Here is an 18,248-nt window from a genome sequence, read left to right on the forward strand (position 1 = left end):
CACCTGAGCACGTTTAAAGGGAACATGGAAGCCAGAGCAGAGGCTGTCGAGGCCACACCAGCACGCCCCGTGTGGTGAAGGATGCACGCGGGCCCGCAGTTACGGAACGGCGGAAAAGCCCCGTGCCTACAAGACCCGAGGCGCTCCCGCCGCTCCGCGCCAGCGGGCAGGCTCCCTGCCCTCGAGGACCGGGTTCTCCGCCGCGCAGGAGGGCGGGAGCAGCTGCTCCTCCACCCCGCAGGCATGCGCGGGCGCGGCTGCCAGCGCCGCCACCGCCCGCCCCACGACTGGCAACCGGGGCCTGGGCCGCGCGGCAGCGCCGAGGCGCCGGCCGGGCGAGGAGGCCGCATGCGTAGGGCCGGCGGCGGGCCGTGGTGGGAGCACGTGCGGCCGCGGCAGGGCCCGTCGGCGCGAGCCTGCCGCAGCGCCTCAGGTAGCGCCGGGCCGCGTGCGGAGGGGGCCGCGGCCGCCGTGCGTTAAAACGCGTTTTTAGCTAAAGAAACGGGCGTCTCTCCGGTGACGGGAGGCGGGTGAGGCGGTAGGAGCCTGCTAAGCCGTGAACCCGCGGTGTGTTGAGGAAGGGACAGCGTGTGTGTGTGTGTGTTTGCTCCTCCGCGGCCCTCGGGGGAACGCCGCAGCCTCTCTAACTACACCTACCTTGTCCTGTTTCAGAATCCGCTGTTATGGACGGAGACAAGGAGCATGACAAAGGTACCGCGAGGTGGTGTTTGAAACAAACACATGAGTGATCTTACACTGGAGAATAATCTACTTCGTTGTGTTTTTTTCTTTCCCTTCCCTGCAGTTGTTGAACATGTTGTGGGCACCCATGTTGAAGATGCTGTAACATTTTGGGCACAGGTGAATTCAAAGAACTGTTTAATTTTAACTGAGGTGTTTAATTGCCCCCTCCCTTCCCCTGGAACTTTTTATGAGAGTAAGTGGTTCCGTTTCATGTTGGAAAACACTTAATTTAGATTTCAGGATTTCTAGTGTGATTGTTCCCTTTTAAGCTGAAATAAGTTTTCTTTTGTGAAATGTCAAAAAGAATTGCCCATCCATCCGTTTGAGTGGTTTTCATGAATGTTGGTTAGGGATAAAAATACAAATGTAGGGTTAAACTATCTGCTGTTGTCATTAGGATGCTGTAGGAGGCAGCTGGAGCCCTGCTGGGGGTAGGCAACCCCCTGCTCCAGCTGAGCGTTCGGGACAGTTTCAGCGGAGCCTGATGAGGAGCTGCCTCAGAGGTGCTAGGTCCTTTAAAGTTTGGTGTACATGGACGGGAGGGTGTTGGATGAGGGGAGCGAGGGAAATGAAGAAATGCAAACCAACGTTTTTTTATTAATGTGGGGGTGCAGCAGGGAGAGGGGGAAATCCAGAGTGAGTACCAAAGCTTGCCTTTCCTATTTGGGCTGCTGGCTTATTGGGGGGTGTGTGTTAGTCAACACTCTGTGCCTTTGAGCCAGCTGGAGGAGTAATGTTGCTTGTTACATCCCTAATAGAAACTTGAGGAGGGGGGACCAAGCTTTACTGGTTCTGTTAATGGAATACTGTATTCTAATATAGGGATTTTTAGATGTTGTAGCTATAGGTAATTCTCCTTTAGGTTCTTACCCTGGTGTTCTGAGACTCAATCACAGGGCTTTGTTTAATTTTGTGAAGTACAAAAGTTAGCAGTGTACTTTTAGTGTTAACAGAACGTTCAGTTGCGCTGGTGGTTTTTTTTCTGCTCTGAATTACTTGCAGAATGTTGTCTAGTAAATGCTGTGTTACTGGAATTGACCCAGTTTTACAGTGCTCAAGAGACTATGTTGTGACAAGAAAGAGACTGCTTGCTCTCAAGCAAACCAAAACCCCAGTCATGCATGTAAGGAGTATGGGGGGTGTGCCAGAGCTGTTGTCTCCTTGTATTAAGGAGAGAAGGAAGAAGAACACCAAATAGGTACTAAAATCTGTGAGAAATGATTGATAAGTAAGATTTGTATACAGTTCACAGAACCTGGTAATTAAACTGTTAAAAGCACTCATTGCAGACTGTTTCTCTGAGGTACGTTACCTGCCCTGAACTGTTCCATTAATTTTTGGAAGAAAATGAGAGCAGGCTTACAAACACAACTTTAAATCATGAAGTTGGAAAGCTTAAGGTGGGGTATTACTTGTCTCAACAGCAGTGCAACTGTTTTGATTTAATTTTAGGCTGTTATGAGCCATCAAGCATCTATTAAAAGTGACAGTTAATAACTTGTAACACTCTCTTTCACACTTCTTAGAATGTCAGTAGATGTAATGACCTCTTGAAATTAACTTGTGAGCTGGCAGATGCTTGTCCCAAGGCTAATGCAGTTTTTGGCAAGCCTGACTTTGGTAAGGTAAGTAGGTTGTGTATATGTGGAGTTTGTTTTTCACCTGGATCTAAAAGCTTTAATTCTATGCCACCACTTTGTTAGGTATTTTCTTGATCTTTGATTATGCTGTGGGATATTTTCTCTTTAAGATTTCTTTAGGAACTGCTGGCTTTCCTAAAGAAAGAAAATGCTTATTAGTGTAATTTCAATCTTTCTGCACTTCAGACTTCAGTTCAATTATGTGACCTTAGTTTTGGCTTTTTTTTTCTCTATAAACACTGGGGGGATAATACAAGAAGATAATATACAGAATGCTGAATTCTCTTTGTCCAATATATGGGTTATCTTTAACAAGACAGCAGTGCTTTGCCAGAGAAGTGATTCTTTACTCCATCTCAAGCTCTGTGGAAGATCTTACAGTAACCCGTAATGTTAAATGTGTTGGATAGAGTACTATTAAGAAGATAAGAAGGACGTTTAATAGCAGTTTCATGACAAGCATACAAAGAGTGGTGGCAGCTTTTGGTTTTCTATGTGAAGTACTAATGGCTAAAGTAAGGGTTGCAAAGTAAGGTTTAAACAAAGTCATTTGTCTGGTGTGTGCAGGTAAATGACCTACATTCCTCTTGGAATGGAAGAAAACACACCAACAGCTAACGCAGCATGTTTGTGGTGTGACTGGCCTGTTCCTTTGTCGGGCTTACTAAGCTGTCAGTGTCTATAAAATGTAGCCACACATTAACAGAAAAGTCCCAGGAGTCTGCTGTGTAAAATGTTGGTGTTTTCTACTTGTGAAATTTTCTTTGGGCTACTGTTTTTGGAGAAGTCTCAGGGGAGACCTTAGAGCAGTCTTCTGGTACTTAACTGGGGCCTACAAGAGACCTGGAGAGGGACTTTTTCAAGGGCATGTAGTGATAGGACAAAGGGCAATGGCTTTAAACTTACAGAGGGTAGGTTTATGTTAGACATTAGGAAGAAATTCTTCCCTGTGAGGGTGCTGAGGTGCAGGCACGGGGTGCTCAGAGAAGCTGTGGCTGTCCCATCCCTGGCAGTGCCTATTGCAGGGGGATTGGAACTGTATGAGCTTTAAGGTCCCTTCCATCCCAAGCCATTTTATGAAGATGTATGGGCATGTAGTGACAGGACAACAGGGAATGGTTTTAAACTGACAGAGGGAGATTGAGATTAGATATTAGGGAGAAGTTCTTCCCTATGAGGGTGGTGGGACGCTGGCACAGGGTGCCCAGAGAAGCTGTGGCTGCCCCATCCCTGGCAGTGTTCGAGGCCAGGCTGGTCGAGGCTTGAAGCAGCCTTGTCTAGTGGAAGGTGCCTGCCTGTGGCAGGGGGGCTGGAACTGGGTGAGCTTTAAGGTCCTTTTTAATCTAAACTAGTCTGTGATTCTATGATTGTTCTGAGAGATAGGATGTCACGTGCATTACTTTGTTTTCGTACCGCTGTTGGAATAATTACTGGAGAGTGCAGAAATAAGATTTGTAATGTATTGCAAATACAATTTTGATATATGGTTATATTTTCAGAATGCTGCTCATGATCTTTTTTCCCTAATTTCCAGATTTATGGTGGCTGTTTTTCTGAAGACAGATGTTGGTACAGGTGTACGATACAGCAAGTGATCAGCGATGAAAAAGTAGGAACTTTAAGACTTCAGTTATGTATCAGTTCTAACTGCAGGATGACAGCAATAAATGCAACACCTTCTCTTTTTGAAACTTGGTGCATGAATGCATATACAAACAGTGAATATACACATGGGGCACAAATTCATGTGACCTGTAGTTTTGACAAATGCTGATAAAAAGACTGGCAAAACATGATATACTTGCAAAGGGCTGTTTGTATCTCCTCATAAGGAGGTTCATGAGTGGTAGTTAAGCAATCTAATTTAACTTCAAAACTTCTGAGTGGTGAGAATGGCAGCCTTCTTGTGACATGTTAGCACTGATAACCGAAAGAGTTGTTAATCAGCATTAGGTGACTGATACAGAAGGCTAGTAGTTCCTATTTAAAATTATAATATCTGGACAGGCTGGTTGGCTTGGAAGCATTAGATTAGATATCTGTCCATTGAAGAAAGTCTTCTATAATGCTTCTATAATTTGACTTGATTCTTTCCTCTGAAGGCTTAGCAAGAAAGATGCTGATATCTGCAACATTCACACAAGTTAAAATGCTTATGCTCCAGTAGTTGTTAGTGTATATTTCTGTAGGACATTTGTGTAACCTCTGCTGCTTTGTATTTTGGGTTGCTGTTGCAGTGTCAGGTATTGTACATAGACTATGGAAATTCTGAGGTTCTGAATAGATCAGACATAGTGGAAATTCCACTGGACTTGCAGTGTCCGAGCATTGCCAAGAAGTACAGACTCCAGGGACTGCAGATACCGGCTGATCAGAATGTAAACATGTTTGATGAGGTGAGTAACAGATTTTGAAGAATGAAGATGATAGATCTGTAACAGATGCTGCCAAATACCAGCACAGTGTGACCAGAGGAGTCTTCTAAAAGCTGGATGTTTAATTGTGAAGGCAGGGCATGCTGGGAAGGATGGTCTTGACCTGTTGCCCTGAACATACTCTAGAAACTAAAATGGTTTCATCAAAAAATGTTTCAATTTGTGCTGGGGGGTGATTTTTTAAAGTATGCTTGTGCCATCTTCAGAGCCTCATGTCTATTTCTGACTGACCTGAGTTCTTTCTGGTGCTGAAGAAACAAAGTACCTCTGTTCCTTTGCCTTCAGAGACAGAAATACTTCCATTGGTCACAGAACCTGTGCTAAATTCACTTGCGTCTGTGAGCTGCTTGAATGCTGTGGCGTATCCCAATTTCTAAATGAGTAGTTTCAGTAAGGCAGACAAACATTTATTTTGTTGCTATATTCCATTTCAACTTCTGGATTATTTATTACAAGGCTGTTAAAGAGTATAGTAATTCAATCATTTTCCTATTATTTTGTAGTAATACTGTTCCATAGTTGGTCTAGTATCCTCTATAAAAATTGGATAACATGATTGCCAACTTCTGTTGAGGGTTGATGGGACTTTGGACTTGTGTCACTTATGAATCTGAATGCTTCAAAGCTGAACATTGAGGGAGAGCTATTGGTGTTGAAGTTCTGTCTGGAATTGACAGTGACTAGGTGAGGTACAGCATTGTTTCAGAGTAAATGTGCTAAACATAAGCTTTGCCTGTGCAGCTCTTTGGGTTTTGGTCTTAAACTTTTTCTAAGAATAGCTGGTTTCAGCTGGAAATATGCAGAGTGTCCAGTACACAACTTCATTGTATTTTATTTTACAGGGGAAGAAGTTCTTGAGCAGCCTAGTTTTTGAAAAAGAAATAAAAATACATCAAAAAGCCAAGCTTGAAGATGGTGCCATTGTTGCCCAGGCAGAACATGAAAAGATAGATATTGGAGAAGAGGTGGCCAAGGCAGGGTTTGCTCAAAGATGTACATCTCCAGGGTACACTAAAGAGGCAGAAGAGAAAAAAGCAGATGTCATGCAAATGCAGAATCGGAAGATGAAGATTTCAGTTCCGCTGTGGTTAAACAGGTCTGATCACACGATGCACAGCTCCCAAAGAGGGCGTGTTGAGCAAGGACCTGCTAGCACCAGGAACTGGAATTTTCCTGTAAACCGGATGTTTGCCCCAAAGTAAGACAGTGAAATGACATAGAAGACTTTGTATGAGTGACCTGATCAGATTAGTTGCTGGGATGTGGTTATATGGAGGGGGGGTATCTAAAATAAAAAGTTCAATTTTTGTCTTTCCAGCATCAGGTAGTAGTGGTACTCAATGAAAGGCAGTATGTGAGTGTGTGTGCGCGCACACTGTGGTGGTGGGAATTAGGACGTTAATCTGTAGGAAACTGTTCATTAGTGTTGTTGCTGGTTGGATAGCTTGTTCTTCCTCATTTATTTTCCAGAGACTGACTATTCATATGTATCTTAATGCAAGATTTTGAAAAAGAAGGAAGGGGTGGCAGTGAGTAGGCAGAGGTGAAGGTTGCAGGCCATGAGGCCTCTAGCAGGTTTTTGCAGTGGTAGGCAATGGAGTGATGTTTGGTTTAGCATCTGTGTAATTTCCATATGCTTGTCCTTGAGGCTTTTTGTAGCTCCCCCCTATTTATTTACCTTTATTAAAATACTGGTGTATAAACAAATGTGGAATGCAAAAGTACACTTACTGAGCAGACAGATGTATTTTGGTGATTTGTGTAGGAATGTAACAGTGTGTGCTTACAAGAAATAAAGCCAGCTATCACAGTTTGAAGTCAGCTTTAGCGGATAGCGGTTTCTCTGCACCTTGTAATTACATTGACAAGAGGTGGTGGTAAGTTGGCAGTTACAGTTGTTGTCAGAAATCTTTTTAAAGAGACTTGTCCTACAGTTGCTAGCATTGCCATGGCAACAGGCTGCTGAGAGAAATGTTTGTGGGTGGGAAAGATGGTACTTGGCATTCAGAAAGTTGAGAGGGTGTAAGAAGTAATGTTCTCCAAAAAAACTTGTTTAGAATACGCTAACGTTCCCTAATTTGAGCTTCTGGAACATGTTAATGAACCACGTGAGGGCATGTCCTTCTGCATCCCAGCATGGTATCCAAATCTGGTGTGCAATTAGATCATTCTCAGTAATACAGTTTAGTGGTGGTTTTGGCAAGTCCTGGGGTTTTTGAACCTTGTTAATTCTATGATTTAAGCAAGTCTGTATGAAATGAGGTGCCCTTCAAAAGAGTCTGAATTTATAGTAAAGTGCCTCAACCTGAGTTTGATGCTGTGCTCTGGCCTGTTTGCAGAGTTACAGGTAGATGCTGAATCTAATTTTTAAAAAGAAATAACATTTCTTTGCCCCCCTTGTCCCCCCACAGTGTTGAGATTCTTCTGTGTGCAAGGCTGTCCTGGCCAGCCTGAGTAACTGGATTCTCCATTCCATTTCTATATATTCTGGCATCCTTTAAATTTTGCACATGCAGGCATTTTTGGGTTGGTATGGCAGTGAGAAAGAAAGCAGCTAGGATGCCACCAGAGCTATGCAGGTGATGATGAAGTTGATGGGCGGTCTAGTGGAGCTTTGGTATTGTACAGTACTGTCAGTGCTTGGACACAGATGGCTTCACATAGCTCTTTGTTATGCTTTTAGGGCATAGATCCAGACCACTAACGTTAAAGTGCTTTGGCTTATTTGGTTGATAGAAGACTTGAGTTACAATCGACCTTGACTTTTCTGGGTCTGCTGTGTGGTATCATAAGATGGTTCTTGTGGATGGGAAAGACTTGAGTTAGTGACTGTGATGATTATGTAAAGAGTTGTCTTCAGATGACGTATATTTTTCCTCTGTGTTACATAACAGTCTTTGTAAATAATGGTATGGAGGGGGATACAACTTCTGAAGAAGTAAAGCATGATTGTGTAGGTGCTTCTGTAGTCTCTTTGATGTGGTGTTCTGTGGTCATTACTGAAATTACAACAGCAAGAATGAATGAGCACATTGTGGGTTTCTTTATTTTCTTTATTTTAATTATTTATTTCCTCTTAATTAATTTTTAAAAGGGAAAAGGTGCTAGGTTTCACGTCAGTGCCAGATACCAGCTTGGCACAAGTAAGACCAGATCAGAAGCTGCCCGAAGAGAATGAAGTTCTGAAGAGGGAGAATCTGGATCTCTTGCGGAGGCAGAAGGAGCTAGAACTGAAGGTTCAACAGCTGAAATGTGAGCTTCAGGTATGTGGATGTGTGAAGACGATGCTCCTCTCCTAGTTGCAAGTGTTCTTGACAATGCTTCTGTCTTACGGTTTCATTGTACTACAGTTCAGCTGGGCACTCTTGTTTGGAATGCAAGAGGATTAAACTGGTTGAGTGGAGACTTGCCCTGGTGCTGGGAGGAGATGCTGCAGTACAGGCTGCACCCTCGCTCCCCTTGGTGTATGTACTGGTTTGTTACTGTGCTTGATGCAAGTGCTGCTTTGGATGTAGGCGTTCAGTTTAAACATGGGGTTTTGTGATTAAAAACGTGTTTGTATGTATGGATATAATCCTTGCTGGCTTTTCACTGGAAGGGAAAAACAGCTTTCTGTGTGTTGGGCTGGAAGTTCCTAAGCATCACAGAATCACAGCAGCTGTGGAATCCTAGACCTGGAAGTATTTCCTTAATTGCTCTGTGATAGAGAAGAAGTTTATATTTTCAGGTGAATTTCCTAGCACTATCTGAGAAGCACAGTCCTTGGTGATAGTTACTATTAGGCTTACAAATGTTGTGAATGGTTTTAAATGTGATAAACAGCAGTAATAAGAAGAGATTGTGTGAAAGGTGTTATGTTTGCATGAATTGAGAAAAAACGTTGTGCAAACTCTGATCCTTACAGAGATGAAAGGAAAATCTGCTGTTTTGTAAATCCTTTTGACCCCCCCAAACCTGAACTTGCACACAGCTGTTTCCCTTTTCTTTCTTGTGGAGTAAAGCTACTTACAACCAGCTTTGCTACTTGATTACCTCTACCTAGGACACCTCTGTTTCTACATATGCTAACCTGTCATTGCACAGATTCTCCATCCACTGAAGATACGATGTTTGTGTACTTTTATGCAAAATAAATTAACAAGCAACAGAATACATGTCTGATTTTTAAAAAGAAATCTAAGAAAAAATACTTGGATGCAAGTATATGTAGTGAGTCTGAAAGGCTAGCAGCATGTAAAGACTGTTTCATTACTTTTATGGGAGTTTATAAAAACATCTTTGTGGTATGAGAGCAAAAGCTTTTAACTTTAGGTTGACCCTTTGCCGCTTAAGGGATATAGCCTGATGTGGTATGTGGGCTTTTTCTGGGTTAAAAGTATTCCTTATTTTGTCTTAAGACTATTCCTTGTAGGAAAGTCAGGATGGTTGTACATACAGCATTGTAGAGCAGCAATACTTGTTCTGCTGCTCCACTTTGATGGTTGGTAGTGATGGCAATAAGGAGATTAATGAAGTCCTGGATTTGATTTCCCCCAACTAATGGGTAGGAATTTTTCAGCAAGGGAATTAAAAATTCCATGTTACCTGAAGACTTGCTAGCAAATGGGGGGTAACTGAGGAAACGTACTTGAGCACATCACTACTGAAATGAAAGAAAATGAACCATTAACCTTTAAGAAGCTATTAAAATAAAATTATTCTCATTGGTTTTCATGTCCTTCTAGGCATTTTGTTAGTGTTTTGAAGAGGGCCAGTTCTGCATGTGTGCGTGCTTGCATTTAGGTGTTTCTCTCTAGTTTTCAAAAGTCTAAATTGTGGTCTGCATGTTAGTACCTCTGACTGACTGTTTTGACTTGTTGGCCTGTTTTTACCTCTCTTTGTTGAAACTCTGCTCCGAAAATGGTAAATAATTTAGAAAGAAAAGGAACTGTCTAGGAAAACTACTGAAAGTTTTGAGAAGACCCTGCATACTTACATAGGAACAAAAATGAGAAGCTTGGCTGCTAAGGTGAAGGCACTGAAAGAAGTTAGGTATGTTGTTTTGTTTCTGTTTTCTGCCTTCCCCCTGCTTCCCCGCCCCCCTCCCCCCCCCGGTTTCTCATTGGCCTGCTAATCTCTTGAAATCATGCATTTCATTTGTTAATTTTCTAAGAAAAATGTAGTGGTTTCTGCAGAGGGGTGTATTTCCCAGAAGCAAGGCTGAAAACTGAGCTTTTTGGAAGCTCACATTGGAATTTGTGTTGCCTGCTTCTCAGTGTTTAGCAGGTGACTTTGGTTCACTTCTGCTCCTTTACCATAGCTATTTCAAGAAGAGCTTTCAATTCCGTCTTCAAGAAAGATGCTAATTAGTAAATCCAGCTAGGTGTTAAAAGTAACTGTGTAGTCAGAGTTCCTTGGATGTCTGTATAGCTGGGAGAGGTGTATCTCTGAGTAGCACAGCTTATCCTTCTAGATTTAAAAGAAGAGACAAAACTGCAGTGAGACAAAGACTTGAAGTAGAAATGACCATCAGGTCCTTTAAGAAGGAATGTAATATATTGGTATATGTGTGCATGGAAGTTGAATAGGACAAAAGGGAAATTAAGAGCAGGAGGGAATTTCCATTTAAAGCCCCGTCAGTTTTGAAGTATAAAGAATGTATTCTTGGTCCTTCCTCCTTCCTGGAAAAAAATAGATTGGACAGCTAAATGAGACAAATTGCTGCTGCTACATTTTGAAAGAAATTGAGTTACTAACATGGCAAAATGTTGTTTCCTCCGTAAAAACTTAGGCATGCAAATAAGAGCAGTCGTTTTGGGGAGCAGCTCTTGGAAGCCATAAAAGTGGTTACAGAAGGATGTCTCACTGTTCCATGTTCTTTGGAAAAACTGAAGAAGATTTGGACAGAGTATGACTCGGCTCAAGAGAGGATTCAGTTATGCACAAATGTGGTAGGTTAGAATTATTTTTTTGTCAAGAGTTGAAATTTAACAGCTATTGACAGGGTATTTTAGTCTTGTAAGTGTAGCTAGATAGCTGTGCAGCTGCAGTATCTGTCTTCAGAACCTTTTGTTAAAGCAATGTGCAGCTCCTTAGTATAAGCTTCCCTGGTATGGGGAGGGATAGAGAGCGCGGTGTGCAAATGCGGTTGCGTCGAAGGATGGCCTTATACAGGGGAAAACTGCCATCTAGTGTAACTTCTCTGTAAGCACAGATCTGAAAAGCCTGCCTGGGTGTGCAGGCATAGCTGTGTTGGTAAGGATGGTTATGTACCGCATCTCTCGTGTGTGGGGTTGCTGCTTTAGGAGCAGAAGGGTTTCCTGGTCTGTGGCAGGCATTGTGCTAAGGCAGGGAAGGGATAGTAGTTGTGTGTCTGGGAGAATTAAAGCAATGTGTTGTGACTGTTTTCAGGTATAACCTAAAACATTTTGAAAGGTTTTGGCAAGTCAGTTAGGTACCTTGGCTGATATGCATGTGGGGTTTCTCTCTCGCTAGCAGAACTAATCCTGCCAGTCACCCAAGGGAAACTTCCTTTTTGTTTGTAGAAAATTACCTTTAGGTTAATGATCTTACCGTAGATAATGAATGGAGATTTTACAGGTCACCTGGCCTTCCTGCTGGAAGGCAAGGGAAAAAATGGTAAAAGGATTTTATTATTATTATTATAAAGCATTCTTTTTCAGCAATAAATCTTCTGCAGTCTGACTTTGTGGAAAATACAAATTATCATTTGTGTGATACAGTCAAAAACTGCAGCACAAGTAGGACATTTCAAGTTTACAGTGGCTGTTAGAACTTCTACTGTGATCAACAGTCATGCAGAAACTGTTTCTTTAGTTGTCTGTAAAGGATGCTGTATTTATGCAATGTGGTCATGTCATAGAATCATAGAATAATTAGGGTTGGAAAAGACCTTAAAATCATCTAGTTTCAACCCCTTGCCACAGGAGGTTGAAACCAGACTTTGTCTTTTTACCCATCCCAAGTCAGGTGTGTATTGTGCTATTCTGACTTTACAAGGAATAATGTTTTTTTGTATCACTTTCCACACTGTGTATGTGGCGTTTGGGTGTGAGTTGCTGATGTCTTTTTTCCTTCTGCATAGGATGAAAGAGATGAATTGATCAGCAAGAGAGATAAGGTGCAGCAGAAGTTGTATTCAGCAGTGAAAGAATTAATTTTGGAAGTGGATCAACTGCCCCTCTCCGAGCGCTCAAGAACGTTACAGGTAAAGAGGCTGCTCTTATCAGTGTTGGTTCTGAAAGGCTGAGAACCTGTGGAGGGTGCTTCTTAGATGTTAAACGTTTTATAGCTGGAGACCTTGACGGCAGCAGGTGAAGTTTTAGATGACACTTCCAAGTTGTACATCTGACACCTACAATGGAAAAGTCAATGCAGTTATCTTGTGAATTATGGCAGTGGGTTTTGTGGTTTGATTATATGCTTTCCTAGCCCTCTTGTTAAGGTAGCTATGTAGTTTGGACTAGTGTAGCAAAGTATAAAAAGTTTAAAGCCTTTTTTCAATGTGAGAGTTAATCTCTACAGAAGCACATGTTTATGCCAAGAATCTATGGCCCTCTCAGCCAACCCAACAACAGAAGGTGGGGAAGTAGATGGGGAAATAGGCTCTGTAGAAGCAGTAAGAACATTTGAAGAGGACTTCACCAATTGAAATATTACCAAGCTGGTGTTACTGGCCTTTGCTACTAGAAATAATGTATTTTCTTGTTAAATTGAAAAATCACCAAGGTTACAGGCTGTGCATAAGTTAGTGTAAGGTTGGAGCAGCATTAATAAATGGAAGCATTAAAATTTTCATGGAATTACTTGATTTCTAATGGAATTATTTTTCAATGTCATTTGGAAAAATGAAAGTTTTAATACTTACTTTTTGGTCCTAGTCTGATATACAGATTGGTGTTTAATTGCAAAAGAAACTGAAAGGGTAAGGATTTCATGTCATTTCATGGAAAGTTGTGGTGTGATGTTTGTGTTTTTCTGTTTTGTGGTGGTTTTGGATTTTTTTGGTGTATGTTTAAAGGTTATGCTGTGCTAATCCACTAGGTGGTAGGCATTAAGCATCTTCTAGATAATTGTACTGCAGTGAAATTGTAACAGTGCTTTGAAAATACTTGAAGTGGTACTGAAGTGCTACCAGGTGTGTTAAGTGAATTTTGGTCTTCAGCTTAACTGTGGTGATGATCCTGTCCCTTCTGCTGGGGAAACTATTCTGATCTTCTAGCTCCTAAGTAAGGAAACAGAAATAAGTATTTACCAAATATCAGTGAGAACCTTGGTTGCAATTTTACAGAGCCGAAGCGGTCATACTGTGCTGTCCTAGAGAAATGACTTTTTCCAGTGTCTTTCAGAAGAACAGGAGCTTGGAGGCTGATGCTTCTCTCACTGAGGCTGCATATTGCAAACCTCTCGTCTACATCGTACATCTCTTCTGGCTTGTTTTATGCCTTTTGATGACAATTGTTGTTGGCCTAAAATGGAGACAAATTCAAACAGCTTCAGCCACAGCTGGGTCTAACTGGCTAAGATGGAAATAAGCAGTTGGTGAGCTCCATGCTTCCTGAGTGATAATGCATTGATTAAGAGAAGAGCCAAGAGCGTGGGCATACACATAAGTTACTTTAAAGCAAGCTAGGGTGGGAGCTGAGCAGTTATCAGCTGTTCTGTGTAAGCATGGTTTTTGCCTCATTGGTAGCATGTAGTAGCTTGTTCTGTTCCCTTTGAATTACCACTCTTAGAGGCTGGGACAAGTGCATGTCACTGACACATCTTTGTATAGTAACTTGTGAAGCTGCTAATGTTTTAGGGAAGTGTGTTATAATACGAAAAAATAAGGGTGAAGAAATGGGACATAACTTACAGGATTCTTTGAGGGCAGCCTGATGGAATGTGTACAGATACTATACTGGTGTGACTGGTGCTATTGTTTTTGTAAACTGGGTGTGATAGTAGATATGAAACTTACTGAGCACTTTTCTCAGCTATTAGCCCCCTTTGGGTTGCTGTTAAATGGGATGATTTGTTTTCTGCCTCCTTTGGGCTCTTCAATTTGAACCTGGCTTCTGCTTTGCTGTGCTATTTTCTAACCGTGTGTATCCTGGAGTATTAAATTCCAGGTGTTCAAAACAAGAATGTGAGAAAAATGTTGTGCACCTGAATAACTTAAACAGTGTCTATAAATTTAGCACTAAACCTCCTGATATTTGTTTATAGGCAAGCATATTTGTTCAAAGCTCATATCACTTGGCTCAATTGGAAATTGCTGTTTTAAACAGTCTGTTGTACTGAATGAATGCTGTTCATTGTAGCAGCTATTGTAATGAAAGTGCTTTTATAATTCTTATAAAATACTGTTTGCTGGTGTCGTGGTTTTCTTTTGTTTGTTTTGGAGTTTTTATGTGTGTGTCAATGTATTTAGTTATAATGTGAAGAAAATCTTAGGCTTTTGTATCTAATCCAAACTTTTGCTGCAGACTTTTGTGTGTGGAGATGAGTCCTGGTTGTGGCATCATAGCGTCAAGCTTACTTCCTCACTGCCACAGTACCTGCAATCCTCAACCAGGGGAGGCCGTTGCTGCTGCGTTCAGGCCTGTGGTGATACTGTCAGTCTTTTTAAGTTATATGTGGTTCCTTATATGACCACTGGATTTCAAATGTCTAAAAGGCTCCTGACAAATGACTTTAAGTTCTGTCATGCTGCTTTTTCCATGGTGTTGGCCACTGAGGTTGAGGAGATGTAAAGATGGAAACCTCTCTTGAGTTGGAGAGTCCTTTTGATGTTTTTCTTCATCAGTATGACCCAGCTGTTGTTTGGGAAGGTCTGTGATATTTAACTCAAATGTTCCAGGATGTGAGAAAAGGGAGAGAAGGTGAAACACTGCGTGTAAGAAAACTGCCAGCAGCCTTTCTCAGGGTTTCTTTAGTCATCTTGTCAGGTGTGATGTGGATAAATAAAATGATGGATTTTGAAAGCTTTACAAAAGCACAGGTTCATCCAGTCAAATCCAACTGTTCAGGAGAATTTTCTCTTTTGAATTTGGCAATTTGCCTGCAAACACCAATGTAGCTCTTGAGAATTTTTTTATCATGGGACTTTCTACCCAGGTGCCAGGAAAGCTGCTTTCTGTTAGGATGTTGTCTCCACTCGTAATTGACTGATACATTCCTCCCCGACCCTGCGTTTGACAGACTGCCCTTTGTTTGAAAGTGGTTTCTGTTTGCCCTGAGCTTTAGCCTCAGTGCTGTTCTCTTGTGCATAGTGTAGCACTTCAGTTTCTCTTCTAATACAATTCGAAAGAAGGTGGACCCTGTGTACTTCATATACTTGTGGAATACTTGACTTTTATATGGAAATGGAAGTTTCCAGACTGTTTGAGACAGCCTATGGGTGTCATGGCACCTAGGTAATTGCTGTTCCATCTAGGAATTGGTGCGATGATGAAGGTGCTTCCAAAGAGGTTTGCTTAGTAACTTTTGAAGGGAGAGATCAGTCCAGAAGCAGTCCTTGAGTGTCTTGCTGCTTGCCTTGTTTCTCAGTACAAATTCACTTTGTTTTCTGAATTCAAGCAGTTCTATGAGGACTGTTATAAATCAAGGGCAGGTTGGACAGGGCTTTGAGCCTTCTGGTCTAGTGGAAGGTGTCCCTGCCCATGGCAGGGGGGTTGAAACCAGGTGATCTTCTAACCTAAACCATTCCGTGATTCTGTGAACCCCATTTTTCTTTTTATCCTGATGAGTATGACTTTAAATCCATAGGGTAAGATGACTAGAAGGCAAGTGACTTCTTAAGAGCTGTTAAACCTTTTGGGGTGTCTTTTCCTTCTGTGTGGTGAAGGGAAAAATCAGACTCTGTGGTCAGTGTGGGATCCTTTTCTGCATCAGATTTTTTGGTTGATGTACTGCCGCTAGAACTGAGAGGAAAGTGTAAATAAAATATACTTCACTGGATATAGAAAGAGGCTTTTGTAGTAGAAGTAATGGTATGCCAGCAGGTAGTGCTAACTTTTCCTGTGTTAAATGTCCTGACTTTTATAGATAGTGTGTGGTCACAAAATTCTTCTTGTTTGCAGACCTGTTTTTTTTCTTTGATTCATTTCATGTACAGGAACTGTCTGCTTCTCTGGAGATGTATGATCAAGGTTCTGAAGCAGGTGACTCTGAGAAGGTATTTCAAGAGTTCTTTAAGTGGAAGAGTATTAAAACAGAGAAATTAATTTGTGTCAGAAATGATACAGACACAGCTCTGCGAATTCTTGCTGACTGGTTCAGTGGTGTCTTGAAGGTAAGGATGTACAGTCATTTTTTCCTGTTGGTGAAAAATATGAAGTATAACACTAATGAAGCTAGTGAGCAGTAGGCATTAATAGGGACAGCTACCTGTGGCAGGGAAGTTGTGCCATGAATAGTGGCTCTAAATGGAAGTGCCTTAATACAGAGGGAAAGGGAATGTGCTGAAGAATGGAGTATTAATTTACCTTTATTCTTAGTGTACCTTCTTGGTGAGCCAGAGTTTATGCTTGCTTTGAAAGAAAATCTTTTGTATCAAGATCAGGTTTTCTATGCAAGTATAACTTTTGTAGGGGTGTGCTCTATCTGTTCATTGTGTGGCTGAAATGCTTTAATTAGTCCTTTCACGTGGCCTTTGGATAGAAAAACTTAACGTTTTAAAAGATTAATAAGCTCAAATGCTGTTGGAAGAGGTGATGCAGTGCAAAGCAGAAGCCTATCTGACTTGGCATGATCTAGGTACAGGTTGCAGAAAAATACATAATAGGTCTTTTTTTCCTTGTTGATAGGCTCAGTGTGAAGAATTTATGCACATAAATTGTCCACTTCTATTTGCATGTCCTGCAGTATTTCCTGGAATACCATTCTGATGCTCTGTGTCTCTCTGAGTTGTCAGAGATTTGGAGCATTAAAGTTGGAGTGCATTCTGTTTGTCTTAACTGGAGATGGAAGGTGGAAGTGGGTTACTATCCATTGAGTTCTGATTGTAAAGAAAGTGCAAAGCAGGGAGGTAGCTTCGTGGCTTTCCTGTCTCTGTGCTTAGTATCTTTGTTCTTGTTCAGTTTAGGACTTGTGACACTGAAAAAAAGAAATCTTTCCTCAGCCAAAAGCCAGGATTGGGCTAAGCTTTGATATTTTGACTTTGCTTGGCAGGAGGGGTTGGACTACATGATCTGAGAGGTCCCTTCCAACCCTAAAAAGTCTGTGACTCTGTGGAAAGACTGTATGCTGCTCTTTCTGTTCCTGCAGGCCCAGCTTCCTCCATCTCCTTGTGCTTTTTGTGCAAATGTTGTCAGTTTATGTCAGCATAACCTTCCTGCCCCTGTGAATTGTACGTAATCCACCAGGGTCATGCGCTTTCATACTGGACAGGTTTTCTGCCCTTGCATGTCATTGTACCCAGAGCATTTACTGTGGTCAGATGCTGTTACAAATGGCACTGTTCCTTGACCTGATGATAAATGCTCTTCAGCAGCAGTAGCAGCAGCATCAGTTGGTGCATGTCATGTGCAGCATAACATAAACATCTGCAAGTAATTATTTGTTAATAATCATGTCAGTTAATAGAGTGGGGAAACAAACCTGCAGGTGGGTTTCTGTGATTGCTGGGTGCAATACAGAATGCTATTCTGCATGTATGGAAGTGACTAAAGTTTGTTAGTGTAGTGATAACCTTCCCATTCAGATTTCAAATCTGAACTCAGCAAACAGTTCAGAGACACAGGAAGCATACAGACTTTTTGCATGAGTTGATAAAGCCCTTGTAGGTAGAACAAGGAAGAATTTTTTTATTTGTCTGTCTTAATCATGTCAGCTTTTGACATGCAATTATGCTGTTGCAAAACAATTTCCACCTCCTTTTTAATAAAAAGTGTGAGCAGTTGTGTAAGGGAAATATTTATTTGAAGTATTTCCTTTCCCCTTATTTTTAAACAGATTGACTCCTCTTCCTCTCTCCCTGAATCTGTATTAATCTTGTGTAGCATTGATTGGAATCTTTAATAGGAAATGGGTCAGTGGCAGACAAGGGAATTTTCAGAGACTGGATGGCTCATTTCCAGTAGCTCTAGGCTTTGGGGAGCAACATCCTGTTTGAACTGGCAGTGTTAGCATTTTTATTTGAAGTTCCTTTAAGGTTAAGGCAACAAAATATTTTTACAGTCTTTAGTGCTAGGTAAATGAGCAAAGTGGGTTTGGAGTTCACAGGTTTCTGTGATGACTGTGTATCTTGCATGGTAACTACAGGACCATATTTTCATTTTAGTTCTGTTTGCCAGTGAAATGTCTTTCCTTGTGCAGATAGGAGTAACAAAACTTTGCTGAAAAGAACATTTAATGTAATTATAAGCTGATCTTACTGTTTTTTCTGTGGCACCTCCTGTGTCGTATCTTCAAGCTTAAGTTATTTCTGACTTCTGTGAGAACA

At 41.5% G+C, this 18,248-nt stretch overlaps 1 protein-coding gene across 1 annotated transcript in view; it reads left to right on the top strand.

Annotated features, from left to right (window-relative positions):
- STK31 (serine/threonine kinase 31) overlaps positions 1-18,248 on the top strand; it is a 36,258-nt gene continuing 18,010 nt past the window's right edge. Inside the window, 12 exon segments of the mRNA XM_065665870.1 lie at positions 1-433; positions 673-711; positions 806-861; positions 2,271-2,369; positions 3,919-3,993; positions 4,622-4,780; positions 5,662-6,017; positions 7,914-8,082; positions 9,735-9,850; positions 10,590-10,749; positions 11,904-12,026; positions 15,921-16,097. Coding sequence (XP_065521942.1) covers positions 82-433; positions 673-711; positions 806-861; positions 2,271-2,369; positions 3,919-3,993; positions 4,622-4,780; positions 5,662-6,017; positions 7,914-8,082; positions 9,735-9,850; positions 10,590-10,749; positions 11,904-12,026; positions 15,921-16,097 — 1,881 coding nt within the window. The 5' untranslated portion in view covers positions 1-81.

Source organism: Lathamus discolor, chromosome 2 (genome assembly GCF_037157495.1).
Source record: "Lathamus discolor isolate bLatDis1 chromosome 2, bLatDis1.hap1, whole genome shotgun sequence".
In the NCBI taxonomy this organism is placed as follows: domain Eukaryota; kingdom Metazoa; phylum Chordata; class Aves; order Psittaciformes; family Psittacidae; genus Lathamus; species Lathamus discolor.